The 19,550-nt window shown below is 36.5% G+C and overlaps 3 protein-coding genes across 13 annotated transcripts; all 3 read left to right on the top strand.

Annotated features, from left to right (window-relative positions):
- LOC109239091 (putative pentatricopeptide repeat-containing protein At1g12700, mitochondrial) lies at window positions 1,056-2,087 on the top strand (the record flags this gene model as incomplete). The annotated part of the gene is made up of 1 exon (XM_019405618.1): window positions 1,056-2,087. A coding segment is annotated over exon 1 (972 nt), but the record flags the coding sequence as incomplete, so codon positions are not given.
- LOC109231337 lies at window positions 2,092-7,178 on the top strand. Of its 11 annotated transcripts, none has more exons than XR_002068801.1 (5): window positions 2,092-2,786; window positions 3,203-3,658; window positions 3,753-3,855; window positions 5,494-5,583; window positions 5,805-7,178. XR_002068801.1 is itself a non-coding variant. In XM_019396975.1 (2 exons), exon 2 carries the CDS (start codon window positions 6,168-6,170, stop codon window positions 6,741-6,743), a length of 576 nt encoding a protein of 191 aa, XP_019252520.1. In that variant the 5' UTR covers window positions 3,866-5,583; window positions 5,805-6,167; the 3' UTR covers window positions 6,744-7,178. The 11 variants fall into 11 exon arrangements, 1 of the variants encoding a protein (XP_019252520.1); XR_002068804.1 differs by having other exon boundaries at window positions 2,092-3,298; window positions 3,413-3,658; XR_002068800.1 differs by having other exon boundaries at window positions 2,092-3,658; window positions 5,805-5,873; window positions 6,226-7,178.
- On the top strand, window positions 8,832-11,919 carry LOC109231329 (putative pentatricopeptide repeat-containing protein At1g12700, mitochondrial). Its single transcript, XM_019396963.1, has 3 exons — window positions 8,832-11,020; window positions 11,253-11,463; window positions 11,595-11,919. The coding sequence occupies exon 1, from the start codon at window positions 8,959-8,961 to the stop codon at window positions 10,729-10,731; it is 1,773 nt and encodes a 590-aa protein (XP_019252508.1). The 5' UTR covers window positions 8,832-8,958; the 3' UTR covers window positions 10,732-11,020; window positions 11,253-11,463; window positions 11,595-11,919.

The following is a 19,550-nucleotide window of genomic DNA, read 5'->3' as shown; positions in this document are numbered from 1 at the left end:
GCGCAATTCATGGTCTATTCAGCTCTTTTTAAACGGAAATTGAATCAATTAAGGAGGTGACCATAAATAGATATTTGGCTATAAAAAATCAAAAGATAGCTATGGAATATAATTTTTTTAAAAGGGTATTTATTTAAAATAAACAAGGTATCAACCTTCACTATAAGAGGTAACTAATAGTATAATAATATATTATTGCGATAAACTGTATACTCTTGAATTATATATTGTATACCAAAATGACATACAATATATCAAAATGGTATAAACTATACAATTCGTCTTGTTCGTTAGTCCAATTCAATTTTGACCTAAAATCCAAAAATCTACTCCAAAATCGCAATCAAATTGACTCAAAATTTAGCCATAGCCTCCAATTAGGATATTTAGCACACCTCAATTAGAGTCGGATTACGAAAACTATAAACTCGACAACTCAGTGTATCTGTTTCAAGCATCAAGGTCCTCAATGGTATCTAATTTTTTTTTTTAAGATAAATCTTCGAAAATTATCATTAACACCACAATCTACAAATCAAAGAACAACCCCCAACACACTTCAAAACACAATCAAAAAATTCAGATATGAAATTTTAAACTCATACGCTTGGAATTTCAATTCTTTTTCTTCAGATCTGAAATTTTAAAGTCAAATCTTCTTCCTTCTAAGCACTTTTCAAAAGATAAAATAAAAAAAAAAGGAGGGTGAGATTTGGTGAAGAGATTAGGAAATATAAGAGATTTGGTGAAAGAAAGATTATTGCATGGTCAAAGAGGATTAAAGAATAGGTAGACGAGTAATATTTTAAGCTCAAATAGGTAATTTGTGTCATTTCCTGTAAAAAAAAAGAGCAATTATTTTCTCGCTTTTTAACTTAAAAAATAAATTAAAATCGGTGGGAATGATACTGTCACTTGAAATTTTAATTTGAATATGTTAAAACTTAAAACTGTAATTTGAATATGTTAAAACTTAAAACTGTGAGGGGTCTTAAGTGAATTATCCAAATATAAATTTAGGCATTAACTAATTATTTTAAATTAGGGCACGCCCCGATAGATAGAGCACCGGCCGGAAAATTAGGGCACACCGCGATTCCTTAGCCAAATTGAAGATGAGGAGAATTCCTCTGCTGCATTACTGTTCCAATGCTATTCGCTTTAGCTCATGCTTTGCTATTTTCCGTTCTGTTTTGGCATTTACAACCAGAGATTGTTCTTCTTCTCATAGCAATACATCCATTCCGGCAAAGGGTAAAATTGGGGTAGCTAGCAGGTTTGAGAATGTCAAGTGTTTAGATGAAGCTGTGAGTCTATTCCGTCGAATGGTAAGAAAGCAGCCTCTTCCTTCTGTTTTCGACTTCTCCCAATTATTAAAGACTATGGTAAATATGAAGCATTACTCTTCTGTTGTTTCCCTTTTTCGAGAAATGCTGAAATTAGGCATCCCAATTAGTGATTCCATCTTGAATATAGCGATTAACAATTATTGCCTAATGCATTGTTCTGACTGTGGATTTTCAGTGTTAGCCATTTACTTGAAGAATGGCATTCCATTTGATGTTATCACCTTTAACACCTTATTAAGGGGACTCTTTGCTGAAAATAAGATCAAAGATGCAGTTGTCTTGCTCAAAAAGTTGGTGAGAGAGAATATATGTGAGCCTAATGAAGTCACATATTTGACCGTCATTAATGGGCTTAGCAAAAGGGGCCATACTCAGAAAACTTTTGATTTACTTAAGGTAATGGAACAAGGAAGCATTAAACCCGACACACATATCTACAACATTGTTATAGATGCCCTATGCAAAGATAGAATGATAGATGCTGCTATTAGCCTTTTCGAAGAGATGAAACAAAAAGGCATGCCTCCGACAATTATCACATATAATGTGTTGATTGATGGTTTGTGTAAGTTTGGTAAGTGGGAAAAGGTTAGGACTTTGTTCTTAGAAATGATAAATCTTAATATTTATCCAGATGTGCACACCTTGACCATGGTGATAGATGGATTATGCAAAGAAAGAAAAATTGAAGATGCTGAGAAGGTAATGAGACACATGATCGAAAANGTACTTACTACTCTCTCTCTCTCTCTCTCTCTCTCTCTCTCTCTCTCTCTCTCTCTCTCTCTCTCTCTCTCATGTGGAGAAACAGATTAACTTGAGACAATCTTTGCATGCTGTGATTGAGCAGATTTAGCTTTTCAGAAGCATGCCAAGTCAGTTAATCTTTAGACACTTGTTCTGGAGAGAGATTATTGCAGAATATGCTTGCGCATATTTTGGATTAGAAATCCAAAAAAAGATCATCAGTAAGTAATCTATTAAGTTGCTGTTCAACCGTGCAAGCAGAGGCAGATGCAGCCTTATACACAATGGGTTCAAATGATCCAAGACCTCTAGTGAGCACACATGAGATGCATACCTCATTAGTGCATGATTTATTCTATAGATGGTTTTTTGATTCATAACAAATGGGTTGATTACTTTTTAGAAATGAAAAGGGGATCCTTTGTTAGTTATTCTATTCACAATCGTAGCTGGGAGGGAAATGCAAATATCCCAACCAAATTTGAGCTATAGCTGCTAGTCCTATTTCTTTTGCTTCGTTCGCAGACTTCATCATGTTGGCGGCATAGAACCCAGTACCAATAACCAATAGAGCACCAAGAGTCATTTTCATCATTTTTCTTGGATTCTTCAAGTTTGCAGCCAAACCACTAGCATATCTGGCTGTTTCATCATCAGTCGCATCATCTGATGATTACTCTCAGATTCACTGTAAGAACTACTTTTATCCGCTGGAGATATTTCTGGAAGACTTTTAGCTTCTTTTGCTGGCTCTTTAGCAGGGGTATTATTATCCTGCTCGGTGAATTCATCTCTAAAAGGGTACCCATTTAAGATTTTGGTACACTAATTTAAAAATTTATCCAGTAACAGTAATCATTAGGGACTTTTAATTTTATTACTCTTATCTTTTCTTTAGACAAGTCAGTCATGACTATTGGCCTTCTTGGAGTAGTACGGGCGGAATTGGGAAGAATAGTTAAGCCTTCTTGTTTTCAAAAGTGACAAATATTTTGAGCCAATTTTTTTTGTGACACTAAAGTGGCAAATAAAAGCATGGGAGGGAGTAATATTTTTCTTTCTTTTACGAGATTCTAATCTTCTTGGCTGGCCGTTGTTTGTGACAGATTTAGACCCACGCTAATCAAACTTCAATGACATCATCATCCATTCAATTATCGACATGGATGTTGACGTGATCACCATCGCGACCTTCAGGTCAGGTGAGAAGTTTCTTTTTGTGTTCCGCGAGGGAGTGAATTATGGTGCTGGGATTGCGCTGGCGTATACGACATCCATTAGCCAAGGATTCCATTGACAGAACAAATTGCTGACAGGATCAGCAAGATCCTTGCAGTCCTTGATACCAACATCCTCTGGGGTAACCCTGTCTATAGCTTCTAGACGCACAAATATACTGAAGTTAAGCCTGCCCTCAACAACTTGGTTGCAGCTGCTAAGCTCTTCCGCGCACAGTTGGCCAGCACCAAGTGAGCTTGATTTACCTACACGACAATATCTGACATTTTGAATGATGATGCTGTGCGCAGCAGATGATACTATGTTATGATGCTGTGAAGCGGGTAAATTTACATCTTTGTATATATATATGCATGCTTATGTAATTTTGCTTCTGTGGTGAGGATTTGAGATAACTGATTGTTTGCTTCAATGCAGAAGACAAACCGTATATTTGGAGCCTTTGGTGATTTTGGTAACTGGGGAAAATAAATCAATTGCTGGAATTATTAGAGAAAGAGGTGTCAACCACTTTCAAAAGGTATCAGCTTCTTCTTGACTGGCTTTTAGAGTTGGTGACACTACCTCTTTGCTATTTTGTACTAATTTTGAATTTTGAACTTTGAACTATGATCATTCTCCATGTGTAGCTTCGTCATGGTTTAAGATATTTTGTTGTCTATGAAATATTGAATCTCTAATTTCTTCTGTAGTTAGATTTGCAAGATATTTTATAACACGATGAATATTTCTGGGTTTGCAAAAGCTCAAGTTCTGAAAGGTGCTGTTTTTCTGCTTCATTTCTCAAACTTCAAACCCTTTCTCTTAGTGTATTTGCTTCAAACACAAGAAGATTATTTTGCAACATGTTAGAGAATCTTTTACTGGTTATTGGGAAGTGGAAGTCCCACGTCGGTGGGAACATGAAGTGTGCTGGAATAAGTAACATATATAATATACATGTGTGTACATAATGACTTGGAGTTGGACTTAGGGTGCAGGTGTAGGGGTGAAAATCATTTGCACTCCCAAACATAGCTTTAAAAATTGAATTCCCTCTCTATTTTAAACAATTATCATTCTCCCCCTTATTTCTCATCTGACTTTTTAAAATGCCTATTTTAACCTCTATATTATCAATATTTATCTCTTTACGTTTTTTCTTCTTTTTTACCTTTTTTAGTATCATGATATTATTCTTTTTTCTAATATCTATGCTATGAAGTATGAACTTACCTATGTAATGACTAAGTTTTACTTTCAAAATAAAAAAATATAATATGATAACAAAGCATATAATTCATTGATGTTGAATAATAAAAAAGATGAGCAAAATAAAAATTAAAATAAAATATTTTGCTTTTATCAATAATTGTATTCATAACAATCAAATGTCAAAAATCTATTTACACAATCGAGAATAAAAACTTGTGAGAACCTTATAAACATATCCTCAATGCAAGTAATATAAAAATTTATAATATTTAAAAGTAAAGGCAGATTTTATAACAAACTCCTAAAGTATTATCTATTTATCACTAAGAAATTGTAACTTAAATATATACTTAATGTGCATTATATTATGAAGGAATACCGAATAATCCCTTGGGAGCTGGTATGTCCTTTCAGTTTTGGCATAGGGAAGGCTGATCAAATGTGAGAAATAATATAAAGGATATTCTATTTATAAATTGAATAAATTTACATTATAATCGTTTAAATTATAGGAAAAATCATTAAAAAATAGCATGTAATACAGAGTGGTTGTTATATACAACTGCCCTCGCACGAGTCACCAGTGTAAAATGGGTAAAAAGACTAAAATACCCTTGACTAACTAACATAACTACCACACAGCTAACAAACCCTACTTTAATAGTATCATTAATTCATTGTTAAGGGCGATGTGCAAAAACCTTAAAAGACAGCTAATATGGGTAGTCTTTTCAGTTTTCACTTTACAAATTGGCACGGAAGTTGACAATCGATGATGTCATTCATGCGCCACTCTTATGGATTTTGTAGTCTCAATAAGTGACCTTATCTTTTATTTATTTGTTGGTTCTCTTTATTCGTTTTGGCCCAGAGTAATACTTGTAGTTACAAGAATTTCCTGCAATAACTGGCACAACATGAAGAACTTTGCTTGTCTGAATCTAATATTCTTGTCAAGTTGTAGACATTGAAGGAGAAGTCTTTCATGGGGATGCTTTACAGTCCAAGAAACAGGCAGAAGAAGCCAAGGTTGCTTATATGGCTTTAACAAAATGTAAGCATTCTTCTTCTGCCTTCTTCACTCTTGAGCCAAATTGATGTTAAAGCAACTTTTCAGGCTAATAGCTGTTTGTCTTGAGATTAACAAGAATGGAATTGTAGTGCAGCTGGAAGACTATCGAAAAATACTTCTGTGCCGTAAATTAACAATTCTTACAATTTCAGGCAAATTCTTTTATACCAGTGATCATTCAACTATTTCCTCGGACTTGGCAGGTTAAATTTTCAGAACTGAACCTTGCACGGATTCAATGTCCATTTCTGCTAGTCAATAAAAGTTCAGAGGTCAGTTTTCATCATGTATTAGTTTCCGACTAATGTGATTGGCATATTAGTAATGCTTCCGATGCAATCAAGTATTCATGCCTTTGGCAGATGAAGAGGAGATGGCTCACTCTAAACATCTCTCTCCACAGTCCATAAGTGCTGAAAAGGTTAATGCATCTCCAATTTCACGGGGCGTGTAAGAGCTCATTGTAAATGAGAAATCACATTCTTCACCTGGATCATTGTGCCATTTGCCTAGCTAAACAATATCATCAGATGCAATGACACCATCCATTTCATCTACTACCTCTAATGCAAATTTTAGTTCGACGAAGATTGCATAAACTAAAAGGTGCCTCCTTCTTGACAGGGTCAGAGTGTACAGGTCCGTTCCTGATGAGGTCTTCCCCATGGGTACTATTGTGCTTCCTATTAGTGAAGATAATAGTGGTCGACCATAGAGTTTCTTTCGAGATAACTGCAGAAGACGTAGTGAGGTGTGTGGAAAAGAAGCCAACAATGTTGATGAAAACTGGATCGATGTCTCTCCAGGATGTAGAGCGTAACACTAAACGAGAGGCAAACCTGGCTGAAATGTCAAATGGACAGGAGTGCAACGGGAATGAGCCATCCAGCGAAATACGTGAGGGATCTTCTGCTGATGGAGAGGATTCACAGAGGCACCAGAAGCAAAGATCGACCATTCTTGGATCCTCAAAGGAATTCAACTTTGACAATGTGGATGGAGGATATCCTGATAAAGCTACTATTGGCTCTGATTGGTGGGCCAACGAGAAGGTTCTCGTGAAGCAGGGTGGGTCAAGCAATAACTGGATCTTCCCTATGATGCAACCAGGTGTCAGTTACCTGGTTGCATCGCTTTGGTAAGTCCACACCATACTAATAAGCTGCTGCTCAGCTGCCCTATATTTCGATACAACCAGCAGCAAATACCAGAACTCTTGATATCAAAATGTACAAGGATGAGGTGTTGAAGTGCAGCAGGACTGATATAGGAACCGATGTGAAGGCTGTTTTTTGGGCACTTCCTGAATTAAGGAAAAGATGGATATGGTCGACCACTGTTAGATCAACCCATGGGTTGATGTGTGCTTGGAGTTCCCCAATGAGAAGTTTAGCTAATTATGTACAGTAGAGTCATGTTACTTACGTTTATAGTCCTCTTGAACACAGAGGCTAAACTGAATCAAGGATTATTGTAGCAACCATCTATCTAAAGCAACTTCTATTTTATTTTCTGAAACATAAAAAGTGTTTGTGGAAGTTAAGTGGTATTACTAATATGATCCTTCTGCCCCTTAAGTTGCTGCTTTTGTTCTGTTTAATATGACTTTGGGCGTGGACATTCGTCCTGTTCCTACTGTTATTCTAGTCTAGTGTAACTTTACTTCTATCTCTCTCTCATTTGGCGAAACACATTAGCGATACCATATAAGACAATCTATACATGTTTTGATAGAGCAGATTTACTTCAGGTTTTGTTTTCTACCTTGTACTGCATAATGTGCTTGCATACATTTGGATTGAAAATCCAACAAAATAGCTGTTCAACCGTGGGATTATTGTTATGATCTTATTAATCTATGTGTTGTGTCTCCCTCCTTTGTTTCCTTTCGCTTTTGGTGAATGCATTATGCAGCTCTAGTTGTTGTAAATGTCTTGTCATGTTTAGTTGGCTAATGGCATGCCAGGGTATTCTTCTTCTTGCTTAACTTCACCTTTGATTGTTACATGCCTTAGACACAAAGATATTATGCTTCCTGATGGATATCCCTTTCATAATGTACTACTACTTTTTTTGCTTTGTTTTTCGAGTTTAATGAGCGCTTATGATACGATTTAAAATTTCAAAACTTCATTGTTGCTCCTTAGAAAGTAAAAAAGTCAAATTTGATATTCTTAATTTGGTGTTACTTGACTAAATTAGTGACTGAGATTGTTGTATTGGTGTTTGGATGCTTTGTTTCAAATAAGATTATCTGGTGCAGATTTGAGATAGTTTGATCGAAATTAGAATTGCAAATACTAAGAACACCTTGTTGATTAACATAGACAAATCATGCCAATCTGGGAGGATTTGTGAATAATTTAACAAGAAAGGTCGAATTAGTTAGCAGTTAGCACAAAATCATGCTAATCCGATAAGATTTGTGAGCATATTAACAACAACAAATGCCAATCCAGTAGAATTTGTGAACAATTCAACAAGATAGTTAGAATAAATATTGCACAAAGTCTTGCCAATTAGGTGGGTGTTATAAGCAACTGAACAAGCACAAAATTATGTCAATTGGTTTAAGTTATTCAACAGGATACCAAGGTTAAACAGTTATTCAACAGGATACCTTGGTTAAACATAGCGCCAAGTCCTACCGATTTATCATGACCAAAATCTTTTCATGAAACTTAAAAAGGTTAATTTTGCACAACTTCCTAAAACATATCCTATTTGTGCAAATCTCCCAAAGAAAACATAGCCTGTTTGGCCAAGCATTTTAGCGGCTAGAAGCATTCTTTCCCCTAAAAAAAAGTACTTTTTTAAAAATTTGAAATGTTTGGCTAACAATCCTAAGCACTTTTGAACATAAACAGAAATTTAATTTTTCAAAACAAAAATATTCTTACCATAAATTTATATTTAACAAACTATCATTGTTAATTAGTCTCATTTATCTTTAGTTATAAATAAAACATTTGTCTTATTTTCCTATTTGGTTCCAACCGTCTCTTTCCTTCTCCTTTTTTTTTTTTTAATTAAAAACTTTAATATATATTTTTAGTATCATTTGTTTCTTTTTTTTTTTGGCTAAAAAATCATTTCTCACTATAAAAGATTTTAATTGTAGAATGAACTTTGTCCTTTTTCATAATTTAATACTCAAGTATTTTTTAAGAGATTGGCCAAAAATAATTTGCTTATCCAATACTTAAAAATTTAGCATTTCAACTGGGATTAGTAGTTGTAATACAAAAGAAAAGTATTTTTAGCGCAAAAACTAGGGCACAGAAAGAGAGAGCAACACTCTCACTATTCAAATCCAAATTGTCGAAAGAAGTTGAAGAGATTCCTTAGCCATTGAAGATGGCGAGAATTTCTGTGCTGCGTTACTCTTGCAATGGTTTCTCATGCTTTGCTATTTCACGTTCTGGTTCGGCAATTACAATCAGATATTATTCTTCTTCTCAGAGCAACACATCTATTTCTTCGGCAAAGGATAAATTTGAGAATGTCAAGTGCTTAGATGATGCTGTCAGTCTTTTCCGTCGAATGGTCAGAACTCAGCCTCTTCCCTCTGTTTTTAGCTTCTCGAAATTATTGAAGACTATGGTAAATATGAAGCATTACTCTGCTGTTGTTTCCCTTTTTCGACAAATGCTGAAATTAGGCATCCCAATTAGTGATTCCATCTTGAATATAGCCATTAACAGTTATTGCCTAATGCATTGTTCTGATTGCGGAATTTCAGTGTTGGCCATTTACTTGAAGAGTGGCATTCCATTTGATGTTATTACCTTTAGCACCTTATTAAGGGGACTCTTTGCAGAAAATAAGATAAAAGATGCGGTTAACTTGTTCAAAAAGTTGGTGAGAGAGAATATTTGTGAGCCTAATGAAGTCATGTATTTGACAGTCATGAATGGGCTCAGCAAAATGGGACATATTCAAAAAACTTTTGATTTGCTTAGGGTAATGGAACAAGGAAGCATTAAGCCGGATACACCTATCTACAACATTGTTATACATGCCCTATGCAAAGATAGAATGATAGATGCTGCTATTAGCCTGTTGAACGAGATGAAACAAAACGGCATTCCTCCAGACATTGTCACATATAATTCATTGATTGATGGTCTCTGTAAGTTTGGGCAGTGGGAAAAGGTTAGGAATTTGTTCTTAGAAATGGTAAATCTGAATATTTATCCAGATGTCTTCACCTTCAACATAGTTATAGATGGACTATGCAAAGAAGGGAAAGTTGAAGATGCTGAGGAGGTAGTGAGACACATGATTGGAAAAGGTGTAGAGCCAAATGTGGTCACCTACAGTGTAATAGTTGATGGATATTGCTTACGCGGTCAAATGGATAGAGCAAGGAGAATTTTTGATTCCATGATTGATAAGAGCATTGAGCCTAACATTTTTAGCTATAACATATTAATAAATGGATATTGTAAGAAAAAGAAATTGGATGAGGCCATGCATTTGTTTCATGATATTTCTCGAAATGGATTGAAACCTTGCATTGTTACCTACAATACTATCTTGCAATGTCTATTTGAAGTTGGAAGAACTGACATTGTGCAAAAATTCTTTGCTGATATGCTTTCTACGGGGCTCAGACCTGATTTATGCACTAATCGCATTTTGCTCCGTGGTTATTTTCATAATGGACTTGTCGAGAAAGCTATGTTGCTATTTCATGAGTTGGAAAAAGAGAGAGAAGATATTGATATTGAATTTTACACTGTTATTATTGACGGATTGTGCAAAAATGGTCAGTTCGACAAAGCTTATGCTATTTTTGAGAAGCTTTCTTTGATTGGATTGTTTCCCAATGTGATTACATACACTACAATAATAAATGGACTATGTCTAAAAGGGTTGTTAGATGAAGCTAAAGATATGCTAAGAAAAATGGAGCACAATGGTTGTTTGCCAAACAATTGCACTTACAATGTTATTGTGCAAGGATATCTCAAGTGTGGCAAAATTAGTGAAATGAACACTTTTTTGAAGGAAATGAGTGGAAGGGACTTCTCATTTGATGCAGCTACTGTAGAGTTACTAATAGACGTTTTAGCAAAGGATCCTTCTTTGCTTAACATGATACCACAATTTCATTCGGGAAGTTAGAAGTGAATATTTATTTCACTTGTTATCAACAACAACAGCAACAACAACTACCCAGTAAAATCCCACATAGTGGGATCTGGGGAGGGTAATGTGTACGCAGACCTTACCCTTGCCCCGATAGGGGCAGAGAGGCTGTTTCCGATAGACCCTCGGCTTATTTCACTTGTTATCAATATGATGTAATTTCCTTTTACCTTGGCCAAGGAAATCGCATCCAATGGAATGGCAGAAGGTTAATGTATGACAATTAGAACATTGCTTAAGCTTTTCAAGCTAGCTTTTTTAAGAGGTACACCTGTTCTGATTTTTAATTCTTTTGCCGCTTTGCTTTTTGTTCTGGATCATATTTTATTGCTCTCTTAATATGAGAAGTAACATGAGTTTCTTTCTGTGTTCCATGAGGGAATGCAATGTGGTGCTGGCATGGCCGCTGGAGTCGATAATGTCATTCACGTGCCACTCTTACTATACTGCTAATAACTGACCTTACTTTTTCATCCTTTTTATTCTTTTTGTTGCAGAGTTGTACCAGCAATTACAAGAGTTTCCTACAACAACTGGCGCAACATGAAGAACTTTGCTTGTCTGAATATAAAACAATCAGGATTGGCGAGTCTCACATTCTTCTCAAGTGTAGAAATTGAAGGAGAAGTCTTTCATGGGGATACTGCAAAGTCCAAGAAACAAGCAGAAGAAATGCCACCAAGGTTGCTTATATAGCTTTAACAAAACGTAAGCTAATAGCTAATACCCTTCTTTACTTTCTTACTTTCTTTTGACATCTTGAGCCAAATGGATATAGCTAATAGTGCTAATACCCTTCTTTAGTTTCTACATTCTTTTGACATCTTTTCCAATTTCAGACAACCGTTTCCCTCGGACTTGGAAGATGGAATCTCCAAAACTGAACCTTACATGGAAACTAAATCTCCAAAACAGTTCATTGGTGCTAAAAAGGTTACTGCATCTTTTGAGAAGTCACCTTCTTCAGTGGTACCATTGTGGAATTTGATATCATGCTGCGAATAGTGAACTTTGTATTTGGAATGTACCTTCATCTTCTTTTTTTCCTGAAAATATCTCATGTGGACAGAGTAGTAAAATTCCGTTCAAGTTAACTGTAATTTCTCATGTTCATAATTGATATTTCTTGAGGTCAGATCTGATATATATATTGAGTGCATATGCATCTACTGTCTCGAGGTCGGATTCTATCTATAAATTTTTGATAAATATGGATATATATGAGGTGGCCCCATTGCCTTTAAATTTTAGATCTGCCTTTGAGTTACTATTGTGTATCGTGTGGAAGATTAAGGAGAAGAGTGTCGAGAGTCATTTTCCTGAAGTAGCTATGATGATGGCACAAAATTTTCATATTCTTGAGTTGTCACAGCAGCTTCATCTCTCAGGGAATTCATTTCTCTACTTCTATTCATACTTTATCAAATCTGGCTTCTGCTACTCCTCATTACTTGAAAAATAAGATATGTTACTTGCTACACTAAGTTATCCAAAGCTCAAGTTTCAAAGAAACCCAAATTTGTCACTGTCTATTGGAATGAAATGAACCACACTAGAATAGAATGGATAAAGAAAGATTCATACAACTGATTTCAACTCGCACGGCATTTGATTGATTGATTGATAGTCTACATACCCATTTAAGGGAAAAATCAAGTACATAGGTGTGTTAAATTTTAGGATCATATAAAGGAAAGATAATATGTTATGAAGAACATACAAAGCATATAGATTAAAGAACCAGAACTCAGAAGCCTTCATATTATTTCTTGGAGAAGAGTGTTCTCCCTGATTCTTGCACATAAAAGTAAAACTGCTCTTGTAATTTCAAACAAGACTTATCGTTGGATCGACTATCTCACTTGGCGCTGGCCAACTGTGCGCGGAGAAGCTTAGCAGCGGCTACCATGTTGCTGACAGTGGGGTTAACTTCAGCTTACTTGCGTGTCTTGAGGCCACAGTCAGGGTTAACCCAAAGGATGTTGGTATCAAGAACTGCCTGTCAGCAATTTCTTCTGCAAATGGAATCCTTGGCGAATGGATGTCATATACTCTGAATATCTTCTGCAGATGGAATCCATCAGCATAAGAAATTGCTGACATAATCAACAAAATGCTTGCAGTCCTTGATACCATCATCCTCTGGGTCAACCCCGACTATGGCCTTAAGACGTGCAAGATGGAGCAGATCACAACCCATAATGAAGCTGCTAAGTTTGCTTTCCTTCATTTTACTTCTGGTGTACGAAGTATATCTCTAAATAAAGTTATGTTTTTAGGTGTTTGTTTGACTAGTATTGATGCCCATTTTTTGATCTATTTGATCGTTTTTCACATAAAAGCTCTGGTTTTAGCCTTCCCCTTGAATTTTACTCTTTAATTTGCGATCTCAAATAGTTAAGTCCGGTCTGATATTTTTTCTCCAAGTTTGTCATAGTGATATAATCATTAGAGGATGTTAGAGAACCCCTAGTGTTAAATAATCCTTAAATACGGAATATTGAAATATTATGGACCTAAAGAGAGCAAAAATGATACTGAGGATTCATATAACTGCCCAACTAGCTTGAACTGAGGCATAGTTGTTGTTGTTCTAATTTTGTTATAGAAAAATCATTTTTTCTCTTCTTTCTTTTCATTCTTTTTAACTCTTGAAGTTTGTAACTCTGTCTATATGAAAAGCATAGTAGGTCCCAGGTCCGAATAAAAAATAAGGATACTCAGCATAAAATAATTTAGCTGTGATGAATCCTCTGAATTTGTTAGGAGAGAGGAATGGATATAGAGAATTCAAATTAGCGTCTTCAATTAGTTTGTGATTGAAGAATTCTTAATTGGTTGCTTGATTGACACTTGAAGTTTGTTTTAAATTAGGGGTGTGGAGAATTCAATCTCTCTCTCTCTGTAGTATGTTATGCACTCATGTTCCCTTCTTGTATAGTTTCAAGAAAACAATGATACTTCCTTAACGCATGCAACTCTGCATGAATATCAAGTGTTTAAAATGTGAAGTCCATGAGCAACTAAGAACAAATTATTGGCTCAATCACATTTAACTCCTGTTGTATCTTGCTTCTTTTTTGTCTAGGATTATTGGAACTATATAGTTATGCTCGCCGATGATACCTTATTGTTTAGGAGAAAGCTAAGTTGCGCGGACTCTTTATATTTGGTGCCTCACCCGTCTCGACATGGGACGAGAGCGGAATATGTCCCGAATTCGGTCAACTAACTTCGGATACTTTGACCTGAGGCCATCGACAAATTTGGGGGGAAATTGAGATTTTGATTTCACAAAATTAAAAATAAAACAGATTTAAGACATGACATACCTTCAATATAGTAGTACTTTTGTCTCATATTTGCTGCTTTGTGTTTCAGAAAAACCAAGAATTCAAGGGGTCATGTTCTGATTTCGGACTTCTGGTAGGCAGTAGCAGCAATATAGATGGAGAGTTGGTGGAAGACTTTGAATGACTTTCTTTTTCTCTTTATAGCTCTATTTTTTATAATTTTGAATGTTTTTAGCCGAATCCTCACACCCGGATCCGCTCTCCCGAATCTTAAAATTTAGATTATGCCGATTCCGACACTTGGATCCGTGCCCATATCGGATGCCCGCACCCGAGTCCGAGCAACTTAGGGAGAAAGAGCTATAGATTAATGTTACCTTCTCAAAAAAAAAGGTGTACAGATTAGACAGTAAAGTTTATGTTGCATGCTTGTACAATGCTTGACTAAGAAAATAGCTTTTGCCGTTGCTTGGACAACAACTAAAGATAAATTAAAGACTTGTACTTTAGATGTCAAATGAGATATTTCCTGAAGATAACTTCCTGGTTTCAAGTTCTAATATTGAGTTAGAAATCTGTCTTTCTCATATGTAAAAAATTAGTGCTTAAGAAAACAGATTTGAGAAATAAGGGCTGAAAAGATTAATGTGTCCTCAATTTTTTTTTTTGGGGGGGGGGGGGGAGGGTGAAGGGATGAAATGAGAAATCACCTTCTTTAGTGGAATCACTGTGCTATTTTCCTCGAGAAACTATATCATTAACTGAAATGAAACCATCCGATTCATCTACCAGCTCGAATGCAAATTCTAGTGCGACAAAGTCTGTAGAAACCAAAAGTTATCTCCTTTGCAACAGGGTCGGAGTGTACAAATCCATTCAGAATCCAGATGAGGTCTTCCCTACAGGTACTATTGTGCTTCCTATTGGTGAAGATAAGTGGTTTGCTCTGGGCTTGAAATACCCCCAATGATAACCGTAGCCAATTATGTGTGACATAAAGGCATGTTTTGTTACATTTATCGTCTTCTCAAACACAAAGGCTGAATTGATTCTAGGATGTATAAAGCTACCATCTGTTTAAAGTATTTGTATATTTTATTTTGGGAAAGTTAAGAAGTTTTATTACGAACTTAGCAAGGGAATTTTCTTTTGCCCCTTAGGTATTGTCTTTATTCTGTTTAGTTGTGGTTGCTCTTCTTCAGGATTAGGTGAACAAAGTATGACTTCTGGCATGGACATTCTTCCTCTTCCCCTGCTCATCTAGTCCAATTTAACACACACAGACATATCACATATGTACTCTCTCTCTCTCTCTCTCTCTCTCTCTCTCTCTCTCTCTCTCACTTGCGAAACTCTATCAGCTGTTTCATATAAGGCAATCTTTCATGCTACGCATGAGCATATTTACTACTTCAGAAACATGCTAAGATCAGTTAATATTTCTATAGTTGTACTGATAGATCGTTGCATAATGATGCTTGCGGTATAATTTTGGCTTTAGAAAATCATCCAATAAAAACATGTATCAGTAAGTAGTGAAAAATGATCATCAGCAAGTAGACTGTTAAATAGCTTGCTCAACTATGTGTTTGTTTTTTATGTTCTTATTAATCCAAAGTCTTGTCTCTCCCTCCTGCTGTTTCCTTTCTCTTTTGGCAAATGCAGATTGCACCTCCTGGCATTTGGCTAAGAGCTCCAATGGTTTCTTTTCTTATCATAAGAACATGTTGTAAATGTGTTGGATTAACAAGTTCTTGTAAATTTTAGTTGACTAACTGGCTTGCCTAAGTATTCTTCTTTCTTGACGTGCTGCTTGATTCTACAGACCTCAGATGCAGATATTGTGCTTGTTTATCCCATTTCCCTTTATATAATAACCTTCTGCTTTATCTGTCAAGTTGGATGAGCACTTAGGACTTGGATTTGGTCATTTGCTCTCCCTTTTAGTGAGAATATATAGGGTTCATATTGAGCTCCAAATATATGATATGGGATGGGATGGTCCTACCAGCCCCCTTTTGGGGGGGAGGGGTGCTGGATGTATGAGCCTCCCGTTAGGTTTAACTCCATCCCCGTGGCAACAAGATGATATTGTCCTTATTACTCCGGTGATCTCCTTTCCTACGAACACAAACTCCACCATATTCTAATATCACATTTCGTGAATCAAAGGGGAAGCCTAACTCATCTAATACATGAGATGCAGACCATTTCACCTCATTAGATCTTATGATTTATTCAAATGATGGTTTTAAGAATCATACAAATTTATTGATTACATTTTAGAAATGAAAAGGTTATCCTTTCATCACGCTTGGCGACATAAGAGGCCGATACTCGATTACCAAACAGAGCAAACAAGAGTCATTTTTGTCACTTTCATGGCTTCTTCAGGTTTGCAGCCAAACAACTAGCATTCTGATTTTTTCATCATCTTCTCGCATCATCAGACGATTCCCTTTCAGTTTCACTGTCAGAACCACAGAGCAACAAGAGTCATTTTCGGACTGTTTCATCATCTGTCCGATCATCAGATGGTTCATCGACTTTTCAGGATTTAATGTAAGTAACTACTTTTATCTGACTCGTGAGTTTTTCTGCAAGACTTTTAGCTTCTGTTTGCTCACTGGTTTTAGGGCTAGTGTTCATTGTTCTGTTCCTTTGCTGGCTCCTTAGCAGTATCAGCATTATCCTGCTTAGTAAATCCATCTCTTAAAGAGGTCTTCTGTCTTTTAGCAGGGGTATTCTCAGCTGCGTCAGTGGCTGATTTGGCTGTCCTTTTTCACCGAGGAAATTATTAGTTTTGGCTGTTTAACATGAAGAATTCCATTTTCAATCTTTTGCATTGATTTTGCTTTTAATCACAATTTTCTGCAACGGGATATGCCCAATTGGCCTTTGTCCACTGAGCTTCGGAATTCCCATTCTGCTCAAGTGAACCCTCGAGCCCGGAACTTAATTAATGATTTTTTGAACATAAAACACTTTTTTAATGTTTTAAAAAAAAGTTACATTAATGGGTATTTCGCAGTTTTATACTGCGAATTGGGTTAACGGATTTTTTGCCGTTAACGCATTTCGCAGTATAAAACTGCGAAATATTAAAAAAATAATTTTTTTTTATGCAATTCGCAGTATAAAACTGTGAATTGTGTGAGATGGGCCCAGCTCATTTTTGAACTAGCATTTCGCATTATTATACTACGAATTTAGGTAAATCGCAGTACAATACTGCGAAATAAGCTGATTTTAGGCCCCACCAATAATAATTAACTGACATAACAATAATTCAAATACATAAAACGCAGTATAATACTGCGAATTTCTTTGAAAAATTGTACACCCCAAGGTCGGACTTGCCTTATTTATAGGCGCTTCAATTTTATAAAAATTCATTCAACACTTAAACTTCAAACATACGTTTATTCTCTCTTCTCCTTATCAATCAATTTTTATAATGTCTGAAGTGCCAAAAATAAGGGTTTCACTGTATTGGGGGGGGTGAGGTTGTGGTGGAGAATAACTCTGTGAGGTATAGCTCACCTCCACAGTGTCATGTTAAATTGCCGCTTAATATGGAGTACGATACATTGGTATCGTTGTTACGTAAAAAAATGAGTGAGCGGAGGCGTTCGGTTAGCCTTAAAGTAACCGGTAGATTTCCTTATTCAGTGACTCCGCAGGGGTTTGCTTATTATTCTGAGTTTAACATCGAGGATAATGAAACTCTTAGAGATTTTTTGCGGATTCCGGACGAATATAGGGAATTTATTGTAATAAAATTATTGGAAATGTACGTGAAGGTGGAGGACCTTCCTAGTAATGAGGGCGTGCGTAGCAGGGATAACCCCCAGTCATCGGGTGGTTATTCTGGAGCAGCGTTTGCCGGACAGATTGGAGATGAAAGAGCTTGCCTTGATTTAAACTTGTCACCACAGGCGAATGAGCAGGCAGAAATAATGTTTCCACTTTATATAATCAACAAGACGACTGGTAAACTTAAATTTTACTTCGTTTTAGCGATTTTTTTTCTTCATGTTTTAATTGGATTTGTATTAACACTCATATTTTTTATAGGGGGTACCATCCGAATTTGAATTTTACAAGTTATGACCTCGCCCCTAGTTGGAATCTGCGTAGGTCTGGAGTATTGGACCACGGTGGTCCATCTGGGAGTTATCACCAACCTGAAAATATCCATCATGAAACGTCAAGACAATACGATTTGTAAGTAAAGTGATATAGCGATATGTAAAGTATTTTTCCTGAGTATTGGGTAACTTATGTTTTTGTTCGTTTTCTGCAGTGAAAACGAGCTTCTTGAAGCTCATGGCCTCACACAGTTGCCCATAGACGACGTTTTTACTCGTGATTTGGCAGATGCGCAGAGTCAGGAGGATGATAGTGATTATGACAACAATGCGGATGAGTCTGAGGATGAGACACCCTTCCATGATGAGGGTGATGATGAGGAGGAGGAAGTGAATGTTGAACCTGAGCTGACTAGGGAGCATGTTCCTCCACCTCCCGCTAGACCAAGAGTGTATGAGTCCCACGTGCCATTTCATGAGCGAAATATTCCCTACCTTGATAATTTGCCAAGCATGCCTAACGTTGATGCCCTCACAAGGGATGATGATGAATTACGGTTGGTGATGTGAGATGAATCTAGACCAGTTGTTCTTACAAAGGGCATGTATTTCCCCGATAAAGCTCGCCTAGTTAGGGCTGTAAAAATCTACAGTATAAGGGAGTGTCGTGAGATGACGGTAAGTGAGTCAACTACGGAGAAATACAAGGCTGTATGCCGTAGGTGGTTTATGGGTTGTCACTGGATGCTGCGTGCCACAAAGAAGAAATCAGGTTTGTGGAAAGTGGGTAAATTTATTAGCGAGCATAGATGTGAAATGGACACATTCAATGAGAATCACTTCAACTTGGATGTCTACTTGATTTCCCTTGTCTTGGTTCCATTTTTGGAAGTGTCCATTAGGTTCAAGATTAAAGAGTGTATTACAGCCGTCCACCAGGAGTATGGTTGTACTATAACCAAAAGAAAGGCATCTCGGTCGCAAACGTGCCTTTGAACTTATTTATGGTGACTGGGATAAGTCTTTTTCAAATCTGCCCAGGTACATGGCTGCACTGCAACACTTTAACCCCGGGACTGTTGTTGAATGGAGGCGTGAGCGAAGTTCGGACAGACCGGAATATATATTCAACTATGTATTTTGGTCATTTAAACTAGCAATTGATGGTTTTGTGCATTGTCGTCCTGTAATTTCCATAGACGGTACTCATGTCTATGGAAAGTATGATATTAAGCTTTTGATTGCAGTTGCTGTAGATGCCAACGGACAAATATTTCCACTAGCTTTTGCCATTTGTGCCAACGAAAGTGAAGAGACGTGGACGCAGTTCTTGAACCACTTGAAGCAGCACGTTGTCAAACAGCGTTCAGGTATTTGTCTAATATCTGATCGGCATGGTGGTATTTTAAGT

This window comes from Nicotiana attenuata, chromosome 1 (assembly GCF_001879085.1).
Source record: "Nicotiana attenuata strain UT chromosome 1, NIATTr2, whole genome shotgun sequence".
NCBI classification, from domain to species: Eukaryota; Viridiplantae; Streptophyta; class Magnoliopsida; order Solanales; family Solanaceae; genus Nicotiana; species Nicotiana attenuata.
This window is presented reverse-complemented; position numbering and strand designations above follow the sequence as displayed.

What these genes read in the sequence shown, in the direction of transcription:
- LOC109231337 (XM_019396975.1), top strand. Translation starts at nt 6,168, where the DNA reads ATGCAAATTTTAGTTCGACGAAGATTGCATAAACTAAAAGGTGCCTCC.
- LOC109231329 (XM_019396963.1), top strand. Translation starts at nt 8,959, where the DNA reads ATGGCGAGAATTTCTGTGCTGCGTTACTCTTGCAATGGTTTCTCATGC.